At 36.2% G+C, this 26,937-nt stretch overlaps 1 protein-coding gene across 11 annotated transcripts in view; it reads right to left on the reverse strand.

Moving 5' to 3' along the window:
• Window positions 1-26,937, reverse strand: part of DNAH6 (dynein axonemal heavy chain 6) — a 352,679-nt gene that overhangs the window by 265,914 nt on the left and 59,828 nt on the right. For 10 of the 11 annotated variants that reach the window (XM_074397642.1, XM_039462280.2, XM_074397653.1 and 7 more), the window contains 7 exons: window positions 25,727-25,968; window positions 10,147-10,414; window positions 7,281-7,415; window positions 7,071-7,191; window positions 6,260-6,389; window positions 4,626-4,794; window positions 1,667-1,783 (listed from right to left, as the gene is read on the reverse strand). In XM_074397642.1, the coding sequence (XP_074253743.1) occupies window positions 1,667-1,783; window positions 4,626-4,794; window positions 6,260-6,389; window positions 7,071-7,191; window positions 7,281-7,415; window positions 10,147-10,414; window positions 25,727-25,968 (1,182 nt within the window). Of the gene's footprint in view, window positions 1-1,666; window positions 1,784-4,625; window positions 4,795-6,259; window positions 6,390-7,070; window positions 7,192-7,280; window positions 7,416-10,146; window positions 10,415-25,726; window positions 25,969-26,937 lie in introns of those variants that run through there. The other variant, XM_074397656.1, reaches the window with a different exon arrangement.

Raw genomic sequence — 26,937 nt, forward strand, 5'->3', positions numbered from 1 at the left:
GGGCATGAGAGCCCAGTGCCTCTTGGCATGGGAACTCCCGAGGAAGCTTCCAACCACAGGGACCTCAGCAGTCTTCTGGTCATTGTAAATGCCTTCAAATAGTCTATCCCATAAATTACAGAATCATAGACTGCTGGAAGAGGAGGCAAGGCTAGAACTCGTATGTCTTCTCATTACATAAATGCAGAAACTGAACCCCAGAAGTGGTTTTCCCAAAGTCAAATACTAAAAATCTAGGGATCCCGATTACTAGTGCTTTTGCATCACAGTACAGCAGCTAACAACAGAAGACAGACTTTGACTGTTTACTAATCTATGCACCTATCCAAATATAGCAGGCAGAATTCTAAGATGACCCCCAAAATTCCTGCCCCTGTGTACACATGCTGTTGAATCCCTTCCTCTTGAGTATGGGTGGGACTTGTGAATATGATGGGATGCCAGTCCCATGATTAGGTTATGTGATGCAGCAAAGGTGGGGATAGTGCAGATATAATTAGAGCCCCAATTCAGTTGTTTTAGAGGTAGTCAAAAGTGATTATCCTTGAAAGATGTGACTGAATCAAGTGAAAGCCCTTAAAAGAGGGATTGAGCCCTTCTTAAGAGAATGGTCCATCTGGCCTTGAAGAAGTGAACAGCCATATTGTAAACTGCCTAGAGAGTGGGCCACATGGTAAGGAACGACAGATGGTTTCTAGGACCTAAGGATGGTCCTTGACTGACACCCGTCAAGGAAATGGGACCTCAGTTCTATAGTTGCTTAGAGCCAAATTCTTCCAGCAGCCTAAGGGAGAGCAAGACCTTAAAACAGGATAATCTGAGTATCCAGTGAAAATCCTGATTTACAGCAACTGAGATGATTCATGGTGGATATTTCGCACTGCTAACTTTCTGGTAACTTGTTACACAGCAATGAATAAGACAACAAAATTCTCTCAGATGCAGCATACCTTTAAAAAGATTTCAAAAATGGTATTTACAGGCTGGGCATGGTGGTTCACACCTGTAATCCCAGCACTTTGGAAGGCAGTGGCAGGCAGATCACTTGAGCCCAGGAGTTCAAGACCCATCTGGGCACCATGGCAAAGCCCATCTCTACCAAAAAAAGATACAAAAAGTAGCCAGGCCTGGTGGCATGTACCTGTAGTCCCAGCTACTCAGGAGATAGGTGGGAGGATTGCTTGAGCCTGGGAGGTTGAGGCTGCAGTGGGCCAAGATCACATCACTGTACTCCAGCCTAGTTGAGAGTGAGTCCCTGTTGAAAGAGAGAGAAAGAGAGAGAGAGAGAGAGAGAGAGAGAGAGAGAGAGAGAGAGAGAGAGAGAGAAAGGGAGGGAGGGAGGGAGGAAGGGAAAATGTATTTACAACGGAGTGATTTCTTGAGTTGTCCTTAAAGGGATCCCTATGGTCACTTTTAAATTTTGTATAGAATATGTTTTCCTGTACCTTACCAAGCTTCTAATCTGACTCAAGTTAGAGATAATGTGCTAAACTTTTAGATAGTTTATATACAACTGTAATGCTGTGACAAAACAATGCTTTCTCTCTTTCTTATGATCATCTTGGAGTAGTGACAATTACAATTCTGACAACTAATTGACAGCAAAACAGTTGCCTCATTTTCCAAAAAGGTACTTGCATGTGGATAACACAAGAAAAACACACACCAGAAAGTCTTCCAGACAAGGCTCAAAGTGGAGTGACTGGATTGTCAACATTAGCTCTGTGAGAAACATGGGGATGAGAGATTCATCTTCTTCTTGCCTTTCCACCCCAGGGGGCCCCTGAAATGAGTATATTTACAGCGTTACAAAGACAAAGTATCAATATCTAAAACAAAATAAAAAAAACAAGGCACATAAAAACTTAAGGTTATATAATTACCTGAATTCATAACTTTTGGCATGTAGAAAGTATTTCAGAGAATAATAAAGCACAGAAAGAAAAAAAAGGCAAGTATTGAAAGACTACATAACAATGTAAAACTTTTCTACTTATAAAAATACTACCAACAAAATGGAAAAGCAAACAATAAATGGGGAAGACATATCAATAATGTATAGAACAGGTAGAAAGTTAATCATATTTGAATAGACCTATAGTTGATATACTTAATAGAAATATATGCCAATACTATATTAATGAATCCTTACATAGAAATATATTCAAATACAAATATACTTAAAGAGAAAAATGGGCAAAGGGCATAATCTGATAATTCTTGAAAGCAAAATACAAATGATCAATTCACCTCTTTCTTCTCTTCCTTAAAATGGTTTATTCAGTAACAACATTTACAGAGAGTTTACTGTGTGCCAGGCACAGTGCTGGGTATTAGTGTAATTCCCACACCAACCTTCTTAAACAGGTTCTATTATTGTTCCCATAGAATCAAAATGGGATCTGGAGAAAGTAGAATGTTTCATCCAGGTCATGCTAGCTAGTAGGCAGCAGACCAGAATTCGAACCCAGATATTTCTGATTCCTAGACCTATGCCCTATTCTTGACCTGGGGTCATAATTAAAAGAATACAACATTTGAGAACAGTGATATACCACTTTGTATCCAACAGACTGATGAAAATTAAAATGAATGATAGTATTTAGTGTGCATTTGGGTAAATGCTCATTCTTAAACATTGCTATAAATTGACAAAGCTTTCTGGAGCATATGTGTGTGTATGTATCAAAAGCCTTAAAATGTGCATATTTCTGACTCAGTTCTACATCTAGAAATTTTTTCTAAGGGGAAAATATGAAATATGTGAAAAATATATAGAAAAGGATACCCTTTCCAGCATTATTTTAAATAGAGGGAATGTTTATTTACGAGAATTATCATACTTTTTTTTTTTTTTTTTTTTTTGAGACGGAGTTTCGCTCTTGCTACCCAGGCTGGAGTACAATGGCGCGATCTCAGCTCACCGCAACCTCCGCCTCCTGGGTTCAGGCAATTCTCCTGTCTCAGCCTCCTGAGCAGCTGGGATTACAGGCACGCGCCACCATGCCCAGCTAATTTTTTGTATTTTTAGTAGAGACGGGGTTTCACCATGTTGACCAGGATGGTCTCGATCTCTTGACCTAGTGATCCACCCGCCTCGGCCTCCCAAAGTGCTGGGATTACAGGCTTGAGCCACCGCGCCTGGCGAGAATTATCATACATTTATCTGTGAGAATATCACATGGAAAAATGCATGTTGCCTTGAGAAATACTTCACAATACTATATTGCTAAGACAAAAAAGCAAGGGATAAAGCAGTAAGGAAAGTATGCTATCTTTTTTCCTCTTTGAAATACTTATCTTTGGGTAGCAAAGGACGCTTTTCTTTGTATATTTCTGTGTTTTCCTAATTTTAAACACTTAGCATAAATTACTTTTAGAATAGAAAAGTGTGGCTTTTAAAATTTTGATAATATTTATAAAAAGGAGAAATTCAGAACAGGGAGGAGAGAAAGCTATGAAAAGGAGTATATACTCTGATGTAACTTCTGGAAGAAAGGGAAACTAAGGCTGAGAGCATCAGGACTTGTACTGCATAATTAGGTTTCTGTGGCATGCGAGACTTAAGCTGTGAGAGTAGGAGGCTTGATGAAATGAGGTGAACACATGTTTTACTATGTTTGCAGGTATTCTGGCAAGAAGCTATTAGTACTAAGGATAGAGAGAGGGAAAAACTTATTGGGAAATTGGAATATGAGATAATATGTTATTTCTTTTAGCTATGCTGGAAGGCACAAATTTGTACTACTTCATCCAAACATCTAAAGTACTCTGTGTCTTTAAGATCAACATCCTCATAAAAGGTCATCCTCTCAAAGCACAATAATTTGCTTCTTTTCACCTCTAAACTAATGTTTATCTCTTTTACTTATACCACTTTTCCTGCTTCTCCCTGCCAGTTTATGCCCACAAGAAACATTTATGTCCCCATGAACTATAAGCTTTTGGGGGCAAAAATCCTGTCTATGCTTTTCATCACTATATACCAACATCCAGCAGAGGAATTGGTACACAGTAGGTATTTAAGAAATATGTCAATGAATGCATGAATAAGCTTTAGCAAGTTCCTGTGACAGTAACTTTCTCTCATTAGGGATTTTTACTCTATTATTAGATACTTGTTGATATGCTGATTTTCAGTCTGCCATTTCATGTGTATTGTAGGGTCTGATTATAACATGCAATATCTATACCAGGGGTCCCCAAGCCCAGGACTATGGACCAGGTACTGGTCTGGGCTGCACAGCAGGAGGTGAGTAGAGAGTAAGCATTACTGCCTGAACTCTGCCTCCCCTCAGATCAGCGGTAGCATTAGATTCTCATAGGAGCCCAAACCCTACTGTGAACTGTGCATGTGAGGGATCTAGGCTGCATGTTCCTTATGAGAATCTAATGCCTGATGATCTGAGGTGGAACAGTTTTCATCCTGAAATCATCCCCAATAGTCTGCGGAAAAAAATGTCTTCCATGAAACTGGTCTCTGGTGTCCAAAAGGTTGGGGACTGCTGCTCTATGCACTTCTCAATTTTTTCAGCACACAGAAAATAGCATAATTCATAGAGCATAGTTTGCACTCCTCAATACATACTGACCAATAAAATATTCTTAATATTGTGTGAGTATACCTTTTTATCAGTGACTTCAGGCTTGTCTTCAGTAATCCATTTCTGAATGACATCTGCTGAAGGTGTTCGTTTTAGCTTGTCAGTGAGATGATTTAAAAGTGAATTAACAGAATTTACTGTTAAGACATGCATTGTGTTCTCAATTAGATAGTCGTTTAGACGGATAAAGCTTAAAAGAAAAAAACAAATACAACTTCAGTTTTTTATTTTCACTATTTTTGACAGTGCCTCTAAAGCAAATACTTAAAATATAAAATATCGTAATTTCTCCTTGAATTTCCATTTAATTATATTATAATATCTGAAATGTATTGTCTAGAAGAGATGTTCTTAGATATTTTTCCTTTTAAAACACAAACATATTCAAATATGTAGCATCAATTCAGTTAGACGTTCTAAATTTTCAATAGAATATTTAAAGAGTAATATAGCTGTTAGGGAAAATGCTCTAATTTACCTAGCTAAAAGGGCCATAATATATTTTTAAAAGATGTTTTAAAGAAGAAATCAATGCATACAACATCTGTAACTTGCACTCTAATAGTAAAAGTGTAAAATCTTTGCTATTGAATAAATGTTGATGGCAATTACTAACCCAAAGGTTTGAATTTTATGTTTCCTTACTTGAGCACTTAGAATGCAGACTGAGTCAGTAAGACATTTAGAATAATTCTATTCTGCTCAAGTGGAGCTCTAAGGCCTCTAACACTTCTGGGCCCTCTATAGTAGCCTCAGAGACCACTTCACTGATTTCTGTTGCCACACAGACATTTTCATATATAAACTAGCTTACAGTTAAGATGTATTAAATAATTGCAAACGTTGGATTAAGTCAGTGAGTACTGAATAACAATAATCAGTATTTTATTGTTCCATAGACATGAAGTTTTAGAATGATGGGAAATCCAAATTCTGGAACAGTTGAGGTCAAGATCCAGTTGGGTAAGCAGGTGTCAGAGCTAGTGCTAATGAAAGTCCCCTGGTCAGGTCCTATGAGGGATATTTCCCTTTCTAGCTCCCAGTGGCAAATCCCATTTTAGGGATTGGGTGAACCTTTGGGAAGTCACGCAGCTGCCTATAGTTTTTTTGTGACCAAAAAGATGGAGTAAGTCCTCCAGGCCCACTTGAAGAGTTCTGTAAATCTGTGTGCCTGATTTCTCCCTGCCACAGCCTGCTGTACTGCGAGTCTCCATGCCCAGGCTGAGCCAGAGGGAAACAAAGCCAGGGAGATCAAAGAGGAGCTCTTTGCCTTGGCCTTCTGCTCTGTATCTATCAGCTCACAGTCCCAGAGCTGCTTTGGTTGGTGGCCGTTTGGAGAGGAAGTCTTCTGGGCCATGCATTCAGGTTACTGTGTCCTGCAAATTTCTCATCACTGTTCATGAACAATGTGGTGAAGGGTTCCATTTTTTTTTTTTTTTAAGATATCACTTACATTCTAGAAAAAAATTCTACTTTTCATTTTAATTTTTTATTGTGTGTACTTATGGTATACAACATGATGTTTTGATATACATAGTGAAATGATTACTCCAGTTATGCAAATTATCATATTCATCACTTTCTGGGACTTAAGTTTTAATAAACTTGAGAAAGATGGATACTATCCTTTTTCTTGAAATAAAGAATAATCTTACCATGTCAGCCTCTTGCAATGATGCCTTTTGCTGGCCTGTTCTGTATATGTCATTCTCTCAGAGTCTCCATAAGTGGGCAACTCATATGAAATATTCATGAAACTTACAATGCTCTGCCCTTTATAACAATCTAAGAATAACAGAAAGCACAACAAGTGTACCTGTGTAACAGTTCCATTTCTTTCAATATGATTCAAAGAAAAGATAAATAAAATTCAAAAACAACAAAATATTTTGGTACATGAAGCATTTCAAACCTCCAAAACAGCCCAATTAAACAACAAAAAAAATTCACATCAAAGCATTTCAACTCAACAAGATTGTAGACAATTTACAGACATTCTCATTAACAGGATTTGATCTGTATACTATGCTATCTCTTTCCCAAGAACACCTTTACCCTCCTTTTCTACCTACAATTTAGTCATCCTTTACAGTACACATCAACTGGGTCAATCCTAAGGTCAATCCAGCCCCTTAATTTTAACAAACCTATTGTCTGTGATAGTAGGCTGGACATACCTTTAAGCAGAGAGATGCTGAGTCTACTCTAAAGTGCTTATTAATTAAGATTCTGTATCCAGTTTAGAAATACTATATACAAATAGCAGTAATGGGAAAAATATGCAGCATTTACTACTTATCTCCCTTCTTCAAAATATATTAAATTTATAACATCAATAAAATGTTTGGAACAATTGAAACACAGAATCATTATTTAAACTTAAGAAAAGTAAACTAAAAAAGTAAACTTTCTGACATTTTAGAAAGCTACTACTTCTGATATATTGAGGTTATTTCCCCTTCATACCCTCATAAGGTCCAAATGCACAGTCATCAGGAACAAATCCTGCAGCACGCAAAGCAAATCGACAAGCCTTCCTGACTACATCTTTTGCCTCATTTCGAAATTCTCCTAGGTGTTCTGTCACCTAGATATTGTTGAATATGTACAGTTAGTGATACTGAAGCAACAAAACTAGAGAAAAAAGTTTTGATTCTTATAGATAAAATTTGTTACCTCTGCTAGCCGTATGACTTGTGCAGCCTTGAATTCCTGCAGGGTGTAGGTGTGACACTTTTCAATATAACAAAGTCCCATAAAACTCAAATGATAACACAATTCATTTATTTTAAGAAGAGCTGGTCGCAAATGCTGAATGAAAATAGGAATGTATTATTTAGTAAAAACATTATGTATTTTAGAAGTATAAAACATTTGAAAAACAAGAATGGTTATTAAGGATAATAAACACCTGTGTTAACTTTTGCTACAACTACAAAATGCATATATTAAAAGATCACTTCTGTAACTCTTTTCTAAAAGTATTCCTTGAATTATCTAATTTGTCTAAATTCCTTTCTTTTGATTTTGAAAACACATACATGTCTTTCAGCTACTTATGGAGTAAGGCAAGTAACTTAAGGAATTGAAGGCAAGTAATAGAAAATCAGGTGTTACTTTAAGTACTTTACAATGTCTAGTCATAATGACAATGGAAAGGCTCATCTATTAATTTAAGAAGAAGGACACAGAAAAAAGTCAAATTTGACATTAAATTGTTATTGGGTAACAAGTTACTTTGGAAAACTGCTTCATGTTTTCTCAAAAGGTTAAACATAAAGTTGCTAATGACCCAGCAATTTGTCTCCTAGGTATAGGCCCAAGAAAAATGAAAACATAAATCTAGACAAAAACTTGTACATGCATGTTCATAGCAGCATTATTCATAATAGCCAAAAATGGAAGCAATCCAAATATCCATCAATAGATAAATAAAATGGGTATATCCAATATAATTTTCCAATTTAAAAAAATGCTATGCTACAACATAGAAGAACCTTGAAAACATTATGTTAAAAAACAAAAGTCAGTTACAAAGGACCACATGTAGTCAGTCTTCTGTATCCTCGGGTTCCACAGTCATGGATTCAAACAACTGCAGATTAAAATGTAGTAGGGTCTACAATGCTTGTGTCCATATTAAAAATGAATAGGTTTTTTTCTGAGTCATTATTTTCTAAGCAAGGTAGCATAACAACTATTTACATAGCATTTACATTGTATTAGGTATTATAAGTAATTTAGAGATGACAAAGTATATAGGAGGATGTTTGTAGGTTATATGCAAAAAAGCCATTTTATATAAGGGACTTGAGCATCAGTGATTTTGGTATTTGCTGGGATGGTCCTGGAACCAGTCCCCCATGGCACTGAGGGACAAGTGTATTGTATGATTCCATTTATGTGACATGTACAGAATAGGCCAGTCTATGGAGACAGAATGTAGATTAGTGGTTGCCTGTAGTTGGGGGATGGGACAGGAGAGTCAGAAAGAAATAGAAAGTGACCGCTAATGGGTAATGAGGTTTCCCTTGGAATGATAAATATATTCTAAAATTGACTGTGGTAATGGTTGATCAATTCTGTGAATATACTAAAAATACTTTAATTGTATACGTCAGATGTGTGAATTGTATGGTATGTAAGTTATATATCAAAACTGTTATAAGAAAATGACATAGGCCCAGGTGCCAACAGAACTGTTTAAAAAAAATCATAGAAAGAAAAAATTCAAGGACAACTTAGTATGTCTTCCTTCAACCTTGTCTAGGGGAATCAGCCCTAGTTAACTAATTTTACATATAACGCTAGTGGTAAGTGTGTGGGTAATTACAGCATTTAATACACATTTAAAATACACATTTTAAGCAAGGCCAATCCTTGCTTAAAATGACGAGAGCTTTCTAGTCTGCTGAAACTAAATTTAAGAGCAGATACTCTAAAGGCCAAAACATCACTGGTATGAATGGACACATAATGACAACTCTCAGCGCCTGAAATAAGAGAACATGCTTTGGGGACTGATGGAAGTAATTTTAAAGACAAATCAAGGATGAACTATTTTACATATCTAGGAACAAATGTATGATATGTGTAGTGTTCAATGCATGGCAAAAGATGAAAGGTACTAAAATAACTTCAAATGGATCCTCAACAAAATTTGAGTTGCATGTTAAGAAGGTCTGGAATATTTTTTCACAACTCAGAATGCACAGTGGAATGGATGACTTGAGATAGTCCCTCTTATATACTTGTCTTGTACTAATATTTATGTTAGCCAGAGACCTTGAAGGTTTCCCTATTGTGTGACTGGTATGTTGATAACAGTCTTTCATATTATAATATGCAAAGTAAAGGAAATGACTAGTAAAAAGCAAACTTGAGGTAGTGTCATAGAAACAGCTGAGGACCAGAACTCTGAGTGTGATGGTAATGATGATTGCAGTTTATTCCTAGGGGCCAAGTAGGAAACTTCTAATGCAAGTTGAAATTCAATGGATAGAAATTTTAAATATGGTCACACACTCTTTAACAGTTCATTTTTCATGATTGTCCCATCATCCAAAGTAAATATTAAAAATTTTCCTACTGTATGAATCCATTGCAGAGGAAACATATAATATATTGGGAGATACTGACCCATGAAAATGAGGCCCCGACTTATTTTGGACCATAAAGTCTAGAGTGTCTCAAAGATGAGAGGAGGTAATTGGGGTAACCAGCCTACTCTGTTCAAAATGACATGACTTTTCTGATCAACAATAAAGGGGACCACAAATCCAAAAAATCAGAGGTGACTTCTAATCAAAAGAGACCTTTGCAACTCTGTTCTCATACTTTTGCATTTTGCAGCCCTAGTTAAAATGTAGAAACACCCCTAGATTGCCAGACTGTTAAATGACAAGACAGGATGAAAACTGGGAATTCCCTTAAGAATATAAAATATTTGATTTCAAGAACAGTCTATACCAACAGCTATAATAGATTCACACTTTCTTTTTTTATAAGTAATTATTTTAAAATATGAATGATAAATACATACAGGATTAACAATGAACAGATTTTTTTCTAGAGATTTTCGACATCCAGTGATTTTCTTGGAGCGGACATTCTTCCTCCATACACTAAAAGCTTTCCATTTCCGGAACAGTGAAAAGATGGGAATCTTAGCGAGTTCTCTGTGATATAGATATTCCTGTTCCCATCGATCAATTTCAATATATTCAATGTCATCATTATAAATGTGTGTTACTGCCTTTTGGCTGATAGTATAGTAGTCGTTTTTAATGATGTTCTCATAGCTTACAACTCTATAAACAAATAAAAATTGGGACTAATAAATATTCAATATGAAATGAAGCAATTGCATTATTCTTTTTGTTTTAAAGAGATAAAACATTTCTGAGAAACAAACGTTAGAGTTAAAAATTTCTAACAAACTACTTTCAGATTAAATACATTACTCAAGAAAATGAGCTGAACAAGTTGGGCTTATTATAAAGATTTCACAACTGTGGCAATATGCTTGATGATTTCAGTTACATGATTTTTACATTAAAATGAATTGACTATAAATTTTAAACTTAATAGTATTACATCAAAGCTACCTGGAGGTAAGCTTTAATTTATTATTAACTCTTTAGAAACTATTCAATATTAACAGCATAAAAAAGTTTTATGCTATTAAGTATTGACAGAATTATGAGAAAGATGAAAGGAAACATTAATTAGGTGAGACAAGAATCAAGAACAAGATTATATGTCCAATTTATCACCAACAAAATAATTATTATTGATAAGTTGTTTAGTTCATAATATCTCTCTTTCAACTGTCTTCATGGATATTCTTCAACTGTATGAGTAACAGAAAACTGATCAAGTAAAGAAGGAAAGCAAGAACAGAGTAAAAACAGGAGAAAGAAATGAAGCAATGAAAACAGAGCTGATTCTCTAAAACTGATTAAAATAAAAATTTTCCTATAGCAAAATGATGTTTTCTGTAATTTTAGCTATAATGCTGAAATATTGAATGCAAGAAATATTCAGTAATACAACAAGTGTGAAATATGATATAGTACCTTACTGAAATATATTTAGGAATTTAGGGAAATAACATTTTCTAAAATGTTTCTCTCTCTTAGGAGAGGTTAGAGTAACAAGATAAAGGTTAAGGACAAAAAGAAAGCCCTAAATTGTTTCCATGCTAAAACTATGCAAAAATTACATGTACTAGATAGAAATGAGACAGGAACACTCTGGTGGAAATCAGCTGTTTTCCATGTCTTTCAGTCCTTGGCTCTACATTCGAGCCTGGAGTCCACAGCCCTTTATTTTATTTTACTTAATTAATTTATTATTATTAGTATTACTACTACTATTATTATTTTTGAGATGGATGTTCACTGCAACTTCTACCTCCTGGGTTCAAGCGATTCTCCTCCCTCAGCCTCCTGAATAAGTGAAATTACAGGCGCCCCACCACCAGGCCCAGATGATTTTTGTATTTTTAGTAGAGATGGAGTTTCATCATGTTGGCCAGGCTGGTCTCAAACTGCTGACCTCAAGCGATCTCCTTGCCTCAGACATACAAAGCGCTGGGATTACAGATGTGAGCCACCATGTCTGGGCCACAGCCCTTTTACACAGCCTTCAGGTTATTTGTGAAATCCCTGAAATTGTTGTATGGAAAATTCATGTATATATATATATATATCATAAGGCTTTAAGACATTGGAATAAAATTCTGTGTTTTGACTCTATTAATAAAAAAGTTAAGAACCACTGGTATAAATCATTTTTAGTTTTTAATTTCTATTTTCATTTTAATAAAACTGAGTAACAAAAATATTTTTAAAATTGTGGCACACAAGACCAGAATGAAAGCAAACCCAAATCAAGAGCTGTTCATGTGAGCCTGCAAGGAGATCTGGGGGCTGATGGTGCTGTGCGAAGTGGGAGAGGAATAGTAGTGCTTTCTTGCTGTTCAATGAAGGTCAAGGGGTCCCTTGTTAAATTATTTTACAGTAAAACCTGTCTGAGTCCATCTAAAATATAACTTAGACTTCAAGACTTCTATTAACTTATAAAAGTATGTGTGTCTCATTTGAGATAACCATATGGACTGACCCTGCCAACTTAGGGGCTGCCATGGAAAAACCTTCAACCTTCTTGGTTTTTACCTGATCCCACTGTCTGACTTTTTGTCTGTGTTCTAATTAACTCACCCCAGAAATGTCTGGAAAAATGCCAGGTATTACACAGGGCTGGTGAGGAATATGGAATATATTTTACATGTTTTTCCTTTTCTAGTTGTCAATAGTTAAAGATATAATTAGGGTATTCTTGGGGTGATTCTAAAATGTGAAACTTCAATTTGCCACTGAAATTGTAATCGACTTCAGGTTTCATTAACATCAGGCATCAAAGTAACCTAAAAACAAGAACAAATTGCTCACTGTAGCCTTGGTGCATGTCTGGAAAACTTGCTTTGCATAGTCTCTCTGCTACTGATGGCCCTTCTAGAAGGTGGTCGTTATGGTCCATGATGTTAAATTCTAACGTGGAGTTCAGTGCCACCTAGAAATCCTTTTTACTTGTATTTCTCTTCTTATCGCAGATCTTCATTCTCAAGCCCCTAAGTCTTTTCCTTCTTTACACATCTCTACTCTTCACTGAACAACTGAACACAAGAGAGCCCTTTGCAAAGGTTGGATCATCAGCATCAAAATCATCTGAGGTGCTGATTAAGAATATAGATTTCTGAGTCCAACGCAGAATCAGAATCTTTATGTATTCCAAGAATCAAAGACAGTGAGATGCCTGGGTCATTTTGATACACAATGATGTTTGTGAACCACCAAACTTTATTTCAAAACAAAAAGAATGCGAAAATAAGGCAAGCTCCCTCTCATACTCTCACTTGAAGTTCAACATACCACGTTTTTCCACCTCTCATGCTTTCCTCCAAATGGAGATGGAGAGGTTTCACCTCACTTTTCTCTAACTCTAGTTTTTTGGCTATGTTTCCTCCACAACTAAAAGTGTGCATAATGTCCCTTTAGCATATAGAAAATCTTTTCTTGATCCTGCCACCTACTTAACTAAAATCCCACACTTTTCTTCTTAAGTTTCCTTTATAATGGTGTGTGCCAATGGCCACATACACCTTATCCATTCCTTCTTAGAGTTCCTGAAAATTGGTTTTGTTTCCTGCTACTCTAATGCAATTATTTTCTCAAAGAGCAACAGGGACTTCTTTCAAGCCCAATCCAGTCAGTAGGTAGAAGGTCCTGCAGGGTTAGGAAAAGATTTGCAAAAAATAAGAAAATGTATGCACATTTCTCTGTAATCCTAGTCTTAGACTTTTTTCATTACTGAGAGGTCACTGCCCAGATCTACTCCTTAGACTGGCATGTTTTACTCTACATGCTCTGCCTCCAAGTATTGATCCATTTCAGTAATTGAACCACAACTCCTATGATCATGACTGCCCACTCAGCATTTATTTCTTGGCACTCAGGATCAAACTTTAGCTGCCTCCTAGAGAGTGGTTTTGGATGTTTGTTCCACTAAGGCTTTTCCTTGAGTAAATAATCTGAAAAAGTGGGCTTTAAGAACTAAAAAGAAAACTTTAAAAAATTCAAGGACTGTGTTACAAAATTCCTACTTTTCATATAAAGAAGATGACTTTTGGATCTAGATAACTAGAGAGCCTTGGTTAGTTAACTAACTAGATTGAGATGGAAGTCTCAAATAAAATTATATTTAACTATGTTCTACTGTCTCATAATTGGAAAAAATAAATATAGTGCTTTTTTGCTGTTCAGTGAAGATCAGGGGGTCCCTTGTTAAATTATTTTACAGTAGAGCCTGTCTGTATCTCTGAAATGAAACACAGGCTTCAAGACTTTTATTAATTTATAAAAGTATGTGTGTCTCATTTGAGATAAGCACACAGGATGAGAAAATTGTGGGGCCCTTGTGGCAGGTCAATCATTGTCCTATTATTATTATTAATTTCAGATGTAACTCAAAGTGAACCTACTTAGGGGCTTAGAACTCCTCTGGGTTTTTTTTAAATTTTTTCTCTTCCTGAAATCAATTCCTTGATTTCCAAAACAATAAAACCTCAATGTGGGCAAGGCACGGTGGCTCAAGCCTGTAATCCCAGCACTTTGGGAGGCTGAGGCGGGTGGATCACGAGGTCAAGAGATCGAGACCATCTGGTCAACATGGTGAAACCCCGTCTCTACTAAAAATACAAAAAATTAGCTGGGCATGGTGGCGCATGCCTGTAATCCCAGCTACTCAGGAGGCTGAGGCAGGAGAATTGCCTGAACCCAGGAGGCGGAGGTTGCGGTGAGCCGAGATCGCGCCATTGCACTCAAGCCTGGGTAACAAGAGCGAAACTCTGTCTCAAAAAAAAAAAAAACAAAAAAACCCTCAATGTGACGTTATTTCAAATAGTTCCATCTGTTATACACTGATTGAAAATGCTTCTATTCATTCTTAAACCAATCTACCAGACTAATATTGCAGAAACATAGGTTTTTCTCATGTGACTATTGTGCTCAAGAACCTTGAATAGCCTCTTATTGCTCCTGTCATTAAATCCAAGTTACTCTGCCATGTATTTGTGGCACTGTCCTCCTGTTTCACATTAGTTCCTTCTCTGTCCACACAAATCATCCTCTTTAGTCAGGCTGATTTCTTCATTATATTCATCTTAGGCTATGCTTGAATGCATATATATGTCTTTGTTCACCCTGTTACCTCCTGCTTCTTTGAAGATTCTGATTTGTACAAGAAAGTTACTCCTTACGTGCTTTAAGGCTGAATTAGATAAGCTCTGTGGCCCTATGCAACTCTAAGTTGTCTATTTTCATTATTACATTGGCTTTAAGTATTATGATTTGGGTGTATTCATTGACTAAAGGTAAGCGAGCAAGTGCCTGGGAAGAAATAGGCCACTTCCTGAGTTCTGTATTTATCAACCTCAATCTGTTTGATAATGGTCCTTGTCATGACTCAATATGAGACTAGATCTAACCTAACCTGGGGAAGAGAAATGCTTGCTTTACTTCTGGTTTGATTAACCAAAGATGGCAAAATATCTAATAAAGAACTCCTTTTTTTTTCCTGAAAAATTAAAGAAAAGCAAAACTTAGAGGAAATTTCCAAGTTTCATTACTAGGAGGGTGCTCTAGGGTCAATGTTTCTCAATGTATCATCTTAGGAGGAGCAGCATGAGCATTACGTGGAAATTGCATATTCTCAGGCCCCATCCTAGACCTATTAAATTATAAACTCTAGGAGTTTAACCATCTGTGTTTTAGCAAGTCTTTTCAGGCTTCAGAACTGCTACTCTAGGTCCATGATGCATAACTCTGAATCTTAGGATCACCTGGCAAGTTTTAAAGAAAAGCTGTTGCTCAGTCTCCACTACAGACCAATCAGATAAATCATAAGTAACTGGAATTGGAGCCTGGGTGATTCTAATCAGCAGCTAAGGCTAAGAACTACTGCTCTAGGTTCTTCAGATTTTTGTGTGAAATAAAACCATCATCCTCTAAATCACCAGAGCTCCAGAGCAGTGCCAGAATGTGTGTGCATGTATGTTTGTGTGTGCATGTGTTTGAAGGAAGGGTATGGAGTCAATCTGGAGTCTAGATCTAACCAATGTTTGTCTTTTAACTGTGTTGGAAAAAAATAGATCTAATGTAAACTAGGGAAGAGAAATGCTTCTTGTACTTCTGGTTTAATTAACCAGAAGGAGGTTTTTTGATTATTCCAAATGAAAATCCAAAGGGCCCATAGTATTTCCACTTGCTGACTCAAATTTGACTTAATCGATTTATATTTCTTCATAGCTTAGCCTAAGAAAACTACATTTTGTTAGACAAACTGGTGAGGATTTTTGATAATATGGCTTCAAAATGATCTGTTCCTTATTACATAATATATAAACTTCATTATAGAGTTTTAAAAAAATAATTATAGCTTCACACATAAACTAGAATGGCTCCACTTCAGAAGGTTTCAAGCTGATACCACTGATTAATTTGATAATATTTTTAAACAAATAAGATATTTAGGCAGAAGGACAGGTCTGTTACTGCAGTTTACAAATCTACGTTTGAGATAATCCTAAGTATGCTGCCTCATTTCTCATCTCTTTTGACTACTGTGTTTGCCATATAGACCTGGTAGTTTTCTAGCTTTAACAGAAAATTTTCCATTATAAATGAGCAAAAAGATAAATATCTGTTAAAATTAAATCCATATTCCCATAATACCATAAATTACCAAATTACCATAATTTAAGAGAATTATAGACCTTAATATCAGAAAATGAGTTTTTAAAAACTTTTAGGTAATTTCCATTTAAAATGTTTTTTAAAACTCAAGGATGTGTTGAGAAAATAGAAAGTATTGGTATATAGGTTTCATTAATTTAAGAAGTAAAATTATAAAAATTTCAAAAAAATAAACATTACTTACACTTAAATATGACAAAAAATATTTGAAAATTACAAAAGTCTACAGTGCTATTTACCAAGATGATTTTATTAGACTATGTTTTCAAATTATGCTTTGAAACACTATTTTTGAGTTTTAAAAACAATTCATTATGAAATTCAATTAAGATTCAGACTTTTCCCAGTTGGTAACATTGAAAACCAAACAAGAAGAATGGAGGAAAGAAGGGATAGAAAAAATAATCATAAACATCTAATTGCTTATTTTTTTAGGAACACATAATATTGTCCAAAAGGAAAACACAAAAAATAAGAGCAAATGAAAAAGCAACGGCAACAAAAGCCAAAATAGACAAATGGGATCTAATTAAACTTAAGAACTTCTGCACAGCAAAAGAAATAATCATTAGAATGAACCAGCAACCAACAGAATGGGAAAAAATTTTTGCAAGCTACCCATCTGACAAAGGGCTAATATCTAGAATCTATAAAGAACTAAAACAAATATACAAGAAAAAAACAAACAACACCATCAAAAAGTGGGTGAAAGATATGAACGGACACTTTCAAAAGAAGACATTTATGAGGCCAACAAACATATGAGAAAATGCTCATCATCACTGGTCATTAGAGAAATGCAAATCAAAACCACATTGAGATACCCTCTCATACCAGTTAGAATGGCGATCATTAAAAAATCTGGAGACGGGGGCCAGGCGCAGTGGCTCACGCCTGTAATCCCAGCACTTTGGGAGGCTGAGGCGGGTGGATCACGAGGTCAAGAGATCGAGACCATCCTGGTCAACATGGTGAAACCTCATCTCTACTGAAAATACAAAAAATTAGCTGGGCATGGTGGTGCACGCCTGTAGTCCCAGCTACTCAGGAGGCTGAGGCAGGAGAATTGCCTGAACCCAGGAGGCGGAGGTTGTGGTGAGCCGAGATCGCGCCATTGCACTCCAGCCTGGGTAACAAGAGCGAAACTCTGTCTCAAAAAAAAAAAAAAAAAAAAAAAAAAAAAAAGTCTGGAGACAACAGATACTGGAGAGGATGTGGAGAAACAGAAACACTTTTACACTCACTGTTGGTGGGAGTGTAAATTAGTTCAACTATTGTGGAAGACAGTATGGAAATTCCTCAAGGATCTAGAAATAGAAATTCCATTTGACCCAGCAATCCCATTATGCGGCATATACCCAAAAGATTACAAATCGATCTATTATAAAGACACATGCATACATATGTTCATTGCAGCACTGTTTACAATAGCAAAGATGTGGAACCAACCCAAATGGCCATCAAACATAGACTGGATAAAGAAAACGTGGCACATATACACTATGGAATACTATGCAGCCATAAAAAGGATAAGTTCATGTCCTTTGCAGGGATGGATGAAGCTGGAAACCATCATTCTCAGCAAACTGACACAAGAACAGAAAACCAAACACAGCATGTTCTCACTCATAAGTGGGTGTTGAACAATGAGAACACATGGACACAAGAAGGGGAACACCACACACTGGGGTCTGCTGGAGGTTGTGGGGCTAGGGGAGGGATAGCAGGGGGTGGGGAAATTGGGGAGGGATAACATTAGGAGAAATACCTAATGTAGATGACAGGGCGATGGATGCAGCAAACCACCATGGCATGTGTATACCTATGTAACAATCCTGCAAGATCTGCACAGGTACCCCAGAACTTAAAATAAGATAAAAAATAATAATAATAACTAAGCAAGAATTTCTTTGTGTTTCTCACATACACAAAAACAGTTTTGCTGATAAACTGAGTTTGTCTTAGAAACTGTAAGGAAATGTCTACAGTAACAATCAACTCAGTCGGATGGTTCAAAGGGAAGACGGCAGAGGCTGTATTGTATTCCCACTGTAGAGCTGCTCTCTGGCAGCCCGGGCTACACAGTCCTACCCATGGAAATATTTTCTGAATTCAGAAAGTTTAACAAGGTAACCAAACAAATATTAGAAAAATAAAATTTCACCCATGGTAAATTTGAGTGATCGTGTTTTTTTTAAAAATAAGTTTTTACCACCATGAACAACTGGGGCACACTGGGAGTCACTTGCTTGGCTGCAGCACACTCTTCGGGAAGCTTTGCTTTATGGCTGTGTTAAACATTTAGCATCTGGAACCACTGACTGGGCATTTGATATTCACTCAGAGTATCAATTTTATGTAAATTTTGTGAGGATCTCATCACAAATTTTAAAATAACAAATATAAGCCATAATTTTTAAAAATTAATAACAAGATTCTCTAATTTAGTCAGTTGAATGATGAGTAGTGTGAGCCACAGAAGAGAGTTCACACCCAGCTAGCTCTTTTTCCCCATTGTATTTTTTTTTTAATTAAAAGATCATAACAACTTAAATTCTTTGGAAATGAGAGCGTATAACTAGAGCTTCTATCACATAGTTCTGGGCCTCTAAACAATCTATAGGGCCAAGATTTCTTGGATCATTTCACTGGAGTCTGTTTTTAGCACTGAATCAGATGGTAAGTCAATGAGTACATGATGCTATAAAGCTGCAAGGCTTAGTGTGCCCATTTAGAAAATGTAAGTAAACAAATTCTTATTAGCTCTTTGGTCACATGTGGATTGAAAAGTATCTTCTCAGGTTATTGAGTTTAAATATGATTTTTGGATAGATATGCCTTCTAATACATGATCAATTATTTTCCTCCAATTAGTAAAACCGTAAGATGCTGGAAAGAGCCAAATCTGTCTTAAGGTACCCTTGCCATATACACTAGAGTTCAGTCAGCCTAAAATTCCAATACTGTATTTTTAATCTTCAAAATATTTTGGCACCAAAGTGATAGGTTGTCTACTCAAAACATTAAACATATCTCTAAGATACAACCCTTGAGCAAGTCCCCTAAAATCATAGAAATGGTCTTTATTAGTATTATTAGTTTCACAAAATGTTTTAAATCTTACTCTTCATTTCCTGCATATTCCATGATCTAAATAAAATCTTTTACTTGCTATTTCAATGTAGGACCATGGAAAAGTACACAGTTAGTGCACATAAAATCTCTGATATTATGAGATTCACAATTTTCACTCTCTGTCAATGCTAAGCCAAAAATGAGAGGTTTACTGTTGTATGTGAACATTCTCTCCAAGCAGCACAAATCCTCTCTTGCTGCACACACAGCTAAGTGCTCAGACACTACTAATTCCTACATGCCCTTTGCAGTCTAAATCCCTGCTCACAACTAACTGAAAAGACTCTTCTATAGCACAGGTTTGTAGTGATCATTGGAAAAAAATTGTTGAGCAGATTTTTCTCAAATGTTTCATTGCACATTTGGGGTTAAAGCAAAATACCTGTAAGCACACTTTATACTGATATGCATAGAGTCAGTTTATAAGGGAATTTTGCAAATAACTTATAACTTACTCTATTTTCTCTCTAAGCATATCTTGCCATAGGTGATTAAGCAATAGCATGACATATCATTTTTAAAAGATTTTTTGCTACAAGAAGTGCAATTTTAAATGATTTCCATAGTTTAAATCTCAATTTCTCCTTTATTCAGTTCTATACCGAGAAGCAGTATTTTGTATATTGTTCAGATATTTTTCTGGAAAAATTCAACAGGCTTATCAGAGAGGCAGATTACTACTCTAGATTGAAAAATTATTTAAAAAATGCTTCCACAGCTTCACCACATTTGTTGGATAGTGAAGACATTCTTCAACAGCAAACTCACAGTCTTATAGTTATTTTATCACATTACTTTTAAAAGGAGTTTGGTATAGCATGACCTCATCTTGTTGACACATTATACGCTATGGTTAACTTCCAGTTTAGCTGCTGCTAACTTCATAGCGTCCAAATCATTGTCTTTACTCATAAGGTTATGATATTTGGAGTTAAAGTTAGAGAGGAGTTTAACATCAAACCCTAAAATGCAATAATAATAATAACAAAACATGATTGCAAAATAACTTTCTAATTGAGACCTTTTACTATTAAGCATCACTTCTGAGAGTCCAAAAAAGTATAAAATCTCAACTCAATTTCCCTCGTAGAAGTGCTCATTAATCTAGGAAAAAATCTCCAGAACTGAACAAAAGCACAGTTTTCAGTCTCCTCTTCAATACTTTATCTCGTGCTGGTAAAAAGATGAGAATCAGTTCCACATGGAGCAAAATTTGGCTCTTCTCACAGTGGAAAATGAACATCACAAATAGCACTCCTTAATATCTGGGTTATTAGATGATTATTTTTTTCCTGAAGAAAAAACAATGAAAACATTTTTCAAGTATGAATCAAGAAGTATGTTTTAAAATCACCAAATAACCCACTTTCCATAAATTTCCACTTAAGATCTCCAACTTCTTCACCAAAGACGTACATATAAAAACAAAAAAAGGGAGTAGGTAGTGGTAGGAATGACAATACTATTATGGTTTTTTTTTTTCCTCAAAGGGTTTTAAATTACACTATATGCTGTCTTCCATCTTAAAAAAAATGAATTGTCTCAGGTTGGAAAAAGCCTCTTTTGTACTCCAATTCTTCATCTACCATCTCGTCTCCTTTTAACATTCCTAAATTTATGTATCTGAACTCAAACATGTATTTTTCCCTGATGATTCTGCTCCATTCAATCTTTTGTGTCTCCGTTGTAAAAGGAAAATAAATCTTGGGGCCCCAAAAGCACTAAACTAAAGGTAAAAGTCAAGCTGGGAACTGCTTAGGGCAAACCTGCCTCCCATTCTATTCAAAGTCACCCCTGTGCTGAGATACATGCATATCTCATTGCCTCATTTGGAGAGCCTAATCAGAAACTCTGAAGGAATGTCTCTTATCTACTTCTGACCTGGAAGCCCCTTACTTGCTTTGAGTTTTTCCGTCTTGGGCTTCAGTTGTTCCATCTTTCCAGTCTGAACCAATGTACATCTTACACATTAACTAATGTCTCATGTCTCCCTAAAATACATAAAGCCAAGCTGTGCCCCTACCACCTTGGGCACATGTCATTAGGATCTCCTTAGGCTGTGTGCATCTTCAACCTTGGCAAAATAAACTTTCTAAATTAACTGAGAACTGTCTCAGATTTCGGGGTTCACAGTCAACCACAACTCTACCCCTCTTGCTCAGACAACTGGATCATTAAACTCATCCTGTACTCCTTTCTGGTTATCTACCCTACATAATGTTTGTAAAAACATCCTGTTGGCTTCACCTTTAAATTATTTTCAGAAGCAAACATATTTCTTACACTGATCATCACCCCTGGTCCCTTTCTTACCTGAATAATTACAGCCTTCAATTTGTCTTCTTGTTTCAACCCCTGTTCCCTCAAAGCCTATTCTTCACACAGCAGCCAGAATGCTTCCTTAAAAAATGTAAATCAGATCATGACACTTTTCTGCCCCAAATCCTTCCATGGTTCTCCACTGGCCCAGTGATGACATATCCTTTATCTCTTGTTCACCCTACTGTAGTCACACCAGCCTCCTCTTTGTCCCTTGGGCATGCCAGGTCTGCTTCCACTTCAGGATGTTTGTATTCACTTCCTGCTGCCTGGAATGCTCATAACTGCATTTCCACATAATTCATTCCTTCTCTTTCAAGTCCTCATTCAAATGCCAGCTTCTCAATGAGGCCCACCCTGATCACCCCAGTTAATTCACAACTTCTTCCTCAGCACTCCCAATCCTCTTTACCTCTATTTATTTTCTCCAATATTTATCACATTCTAGTATTCTACATAATTTACTCACGTATGGTTTATTATTGTCATCCTCTGCTAAAATGTCAGTTCCAAGAGTGCAACAATTTTGATATGGATTGTTTACCAATGTGTCTCAAGCATGTAAAACAGTTCCTACTACAGAGATCATGCTCAATAAATTTTGCTGAACGATTGCACTTTCATAAGCATTTCCGTTCTTCCTACAAGTTATTGTTCATTCCTGTTAAGCTCTGTAAGATTTACAACAAATCTATCATTTTAAATTTTGATGAAAACTTTTTACTTTAAAGCAACTTGCAGCCTCATAATTATGTGACTTCATACTGTATCAACAACACGTGTGGTAACAACACAGAGGAAGTGTGTGTATTTTATTCATCTATATGAATATCCTAAGTTATCAAGATCATTTTATTAAAAAATCCTTACTTCTACACTATAAAGAAAAGACGAAATAACATGAAAAACAAATCATGCATCATCTAATTTTTATGTTGCCATCCTCTTTTCCAGTAATCATAAAGTATCAAAAATATGTTTGTAATACTGACTGAAAATATATGGCATAGGAGAGAGATCCAAGATGGCTGATCACTAGCAGCTCGGGATTGTAGCTCCCAATGAAAGCGCAAAGAACGAGAGGACGCCACAGCTTCACATGAATTCTTGTTGCTCACGCACCAGGAGATTCCCAGCGGAGGAGCCCCACGGGTCGCCAGCGCGACTCTTGTGACCGGTGAGGTGGTTTTGCCGGCGCCTCGGAGCGTCGGTTCTTGGTGCAGAGTTGGACGTCCACTCAGAAACCCAATTACAAAGACGGTAATTATAAAGACCACAGATGGATAAATCTACAACGAAGGGAAGAAAACAGCCAAAAAAGGCTGAGAATACCCAAGATCAGAACTCCTCTCCCTCAGCAGGGGATCACAGTTCCTCATCAGCAACGGAACAAGGCTTGATGGAGAACGAGTGTGTTCCAATTACAGAAGCAGGCTTCAAAATGTGGATAATGAGAAACTTGTGTGAATTAAAAGAACTTGTTCTAACCCAATCCAAAGAAACTAAGAACTTTGAAAAAAGGATTGACGAAATGTTAACAAGAATACATGATTTAGAGAGGAATATAAGTGAATTGATGGAGCTGAAAAACACAATACGAGAACTACGTGAAGTATGCACAAGTTTTAACAGCCGAATTGATCAAGCAGAAGAAAGGATATCAGAGGTCGAAGACCAACTCAATGAAACAAAACAAGAAGACAAGATTAGAGAAAAAAGGATTAAAAGGAACAAGCAAAGTCTCCAAGAAATATGGGACTATGTGAAAAGACCTAATCTACGCTTGATAGGTGTACCTGAATGTGACGAAGAAAATGAATCCAAGGTGGAAAATATGCTGCAGGATATTACTGAGGAAAATTTTCCCAACCTAGTAAGGCAGGATAATACTCAACTCCAGGTAATACAGAGAACACCACAAAGATATTCCTCAAGAAGAGCAACTCCAAGGCACATAATTGTCAGATTCACCAGGGTTGAAATGAAGGAGAAAATACTAAGGGCAGCCAGAGAGAAAGGTCAGGTTACCCACAAAGGGAAGCCTATCAGACTTACAGCAGATCTCTCAGCAGAAACCCTACAAGCCAGAAGAGAGTGGGGACCAATATTCAACATCCTTAAAGAAAAGAACTTTCAACCAAGAATTTCACATCCAGCCAAACTAAGCTTCATAAATGAAGGAAAAATAAAGTTTTTTGTGAACAAGCAAGCACTCAGATTTCATCACCACCAGGCCTGCTTTACAAGAGCTTCTGAAAGAACCACTACACATAGAAACAAACAGTATCAGCCTTTCTAAAAAATACCAAAAAGTAAACAGCATCAATATAATGAAGAATTTACATCAACTAATGGGCAAAATAGCCAGCTAATATTAAATGGCAGTATTAAACTCACATATATCATTATTAATTCTAAATTTAAATTGACTAAATCCCCCAATCCAAAGACAGACAGGCAATTTGGATAAAAAACTAAAATCCATCAGTATGCTGCATCCAGACCCATCTCACATTCAAGGATACACAAAGACTCAAAACAAGGGATGGAGAAAGATTTACCAACCAACCAGAGAGCTAAAATAAATAAATAAAAAGCAGAATTTACAATTTTTGCCTCTGATAAAATAGTCGTTAAAGCAACAAAGATCAAAAGAAGCAAAGAAGGACATTATATAATGATAAAAGGATCAATGCAACAACAAGAAGAGCTAAAGATCCTAAATATATACACACCCAATACAGGAATACCCAGACATACAAAACTAATAAAGAGACTTAGACTCCCACACAATAATAGTGGGAGACTTCAACATTAATATTAGACAGATCAATGAGACAGAAAATTAACGATATCCCGGACTTGAACTCAGATCTGGAACAAGTAAACGTAATTAACATTTATAGAACTCTCCAGTTTAAATACACAAAATATACACTCCTATCAGTACCACATCATATCAACTTAGAAGTTTAAACGAAATGTTGGTTGGCTCCTTGTTTGTTATTTTCTTCCCTCATTTTCTTTTAATGTGTCCATTATTAAGGACAATTATAGGCACACTCATATTTAGACTGCATTCTAGCCCGGGCAATAAAGCAATACACCCATTCTCTCTCCCTCTTCCTCTTTCTTTCTTCCTCTTCTTTATTCTTTTTCTTAGTATTCTTTTTTCTTTCTCAAAAAAACACAAACCTATAATTGGCATTTAATATTTAGTTTCTGAAATTTCAGCATGAATAGAGAATGCTGTTATTCTTAAAACATATGAGTCCAGTAATACAAGCCTTCACTATAGAGAAAATAAGCTATTTTTAAGAGTAATTATAGTTCAATGATAAATACATATTGCTACTGCAAATTATAACAGCATGAGCGGTGTCATAGATGTGCTTTTCTATTGAACTTTTTTGAATATAAAAGTAATTTAAACTTGAATAGATGAAACCATAAAGGTTATCTGTTTTAACTTCTGAACTTTATCTGAAAAGTCACACTTTACTCACTGTCAGTCATAACAACGCACTATGATCAATGTCAGTGCTGTGATATTTTCTTTCATATTTTGGTTAGGAGAAACAGTTTAAAAAAAAAAGGAAAGAAAATATATGGCATAACATTACATAAATATATGAGAAGCTCAATAGTACAGATAACATAGTTAATGTTTCTAAATGGATAAAGGGAAGATAAATTAAAAAAATACATAATTGTGATTAGGATTAATTTATCATTCTATGACAACCAAAATTATATTTGATTTTTATCATGAATATCCAATCAATTATGAATATGTGCAATCTTATTTGTAATTTTTATGTTACAGAAATTGTGTCATAAAAAAGAACTCACTTTAGATTATATGTATCATATTCAATGGATGATCTTGACACTGCAGGGATCATATAAAGAAATCCAAGATCTTCATTTTCACGTATTATTTTAATGATTTGCAAGGGATCACGAATGTTGGCTTTAATAACTTCTTCTTGGTCGTGGAAAGTGTACTTTGGGTAAGCTGAAGATCTAGTCCCGAAGAGACCTCTTCTTCCAATACTGGTACGTGACAGTTTAGGAGGAGAGGGCTGATAAATCTAAACAAAAATTTTTGAAAAAAAAAAATGAGTCTTTGTACACACTCAAGTGTGACAAACTATGTCCCTCAAGGACTAATTGCCATATTGCATGAGATGTCTAGGCCTCAAAGGCAAGCATTTGGGCACAGAAAATTTTCAAACTATTGTTAGGGAGTGATATTCCTCTTCATTACTGCCTCTCCAGATACCCATCCTTTTCCCACAAAGCAGTCCCAAGTGTCAGCTCCTATTGCCTTCTCCTCTCCTTTAACTTAATGTTTATTACATCAAAATATTACCTGGTCTTTCATATTCTTGGGAGCACTCCACCCTCCTTGCTTGGTTGCTCTGCATCTATCTTCTCTGGGGCCTCTCCTCTCAACCTCCCCATCTGTTCCAACAACCTTGGTGTTCTTCAGTGAGTGAAGTCTTGGACAGCTGTTTTCATAATTCATAATAACCTTACTTCTTTGTGACTATGAGGGGTAGTTATATTGGGAATAATTATATGATAGCCTTAGAGAAGCACTGATTTTGCCTAACTAATCTCGCCTTTTCCTTATATCATTGCTTCTCAAACTCTAAATGTGCAGTGCATTACCTGGGGTTCTTATTAAAATGCAGATTTTTATTCAGTACAGCTAGGGTGGAGCCTGACGTTCTGCCTTTCTAACCTGCTCTCAGGGATATGGATCCTGCTGACCATGGACTACACTTGGAGCAGCAAGGCTGAGTTCCACCCTGCCATGTCCACACACTCCAGTTTTGCACTACTCTCTGGGCTTCACAGTCTGTGCTCTCAGTGCCACTCGCCCCCACCCCCAGAAAACTTGGGTGGCATCACTCACATCAGTTGCTCTCATGGAGGTTAGTCATTGTGTTTGAAGAAATTTGACACTAACTCCAAAGGTCATCACCTTGCCTCTCTGACAGTGTAGGAGTAACTGGCTTTAAGATAAGAGTCACCATAGTGGACCTGCTTTGTTG

Source organism: Saimiri boliviensis, chromosome 1 (assembly GCF_048565385.1).
Source record: "Saimiri boliviensis isolate mSaiBol1 chromosome 1, mSaiBol1.pri, whole genome shotgun sequence".
In the NCBI taxonomy this organism is placed as follows: domain Eukaryota; kingdom Metazoa; phylum Chordata; class Mammalia; order Primates; family Cebidae; genus Saimiri; species Saimiri boliviensis.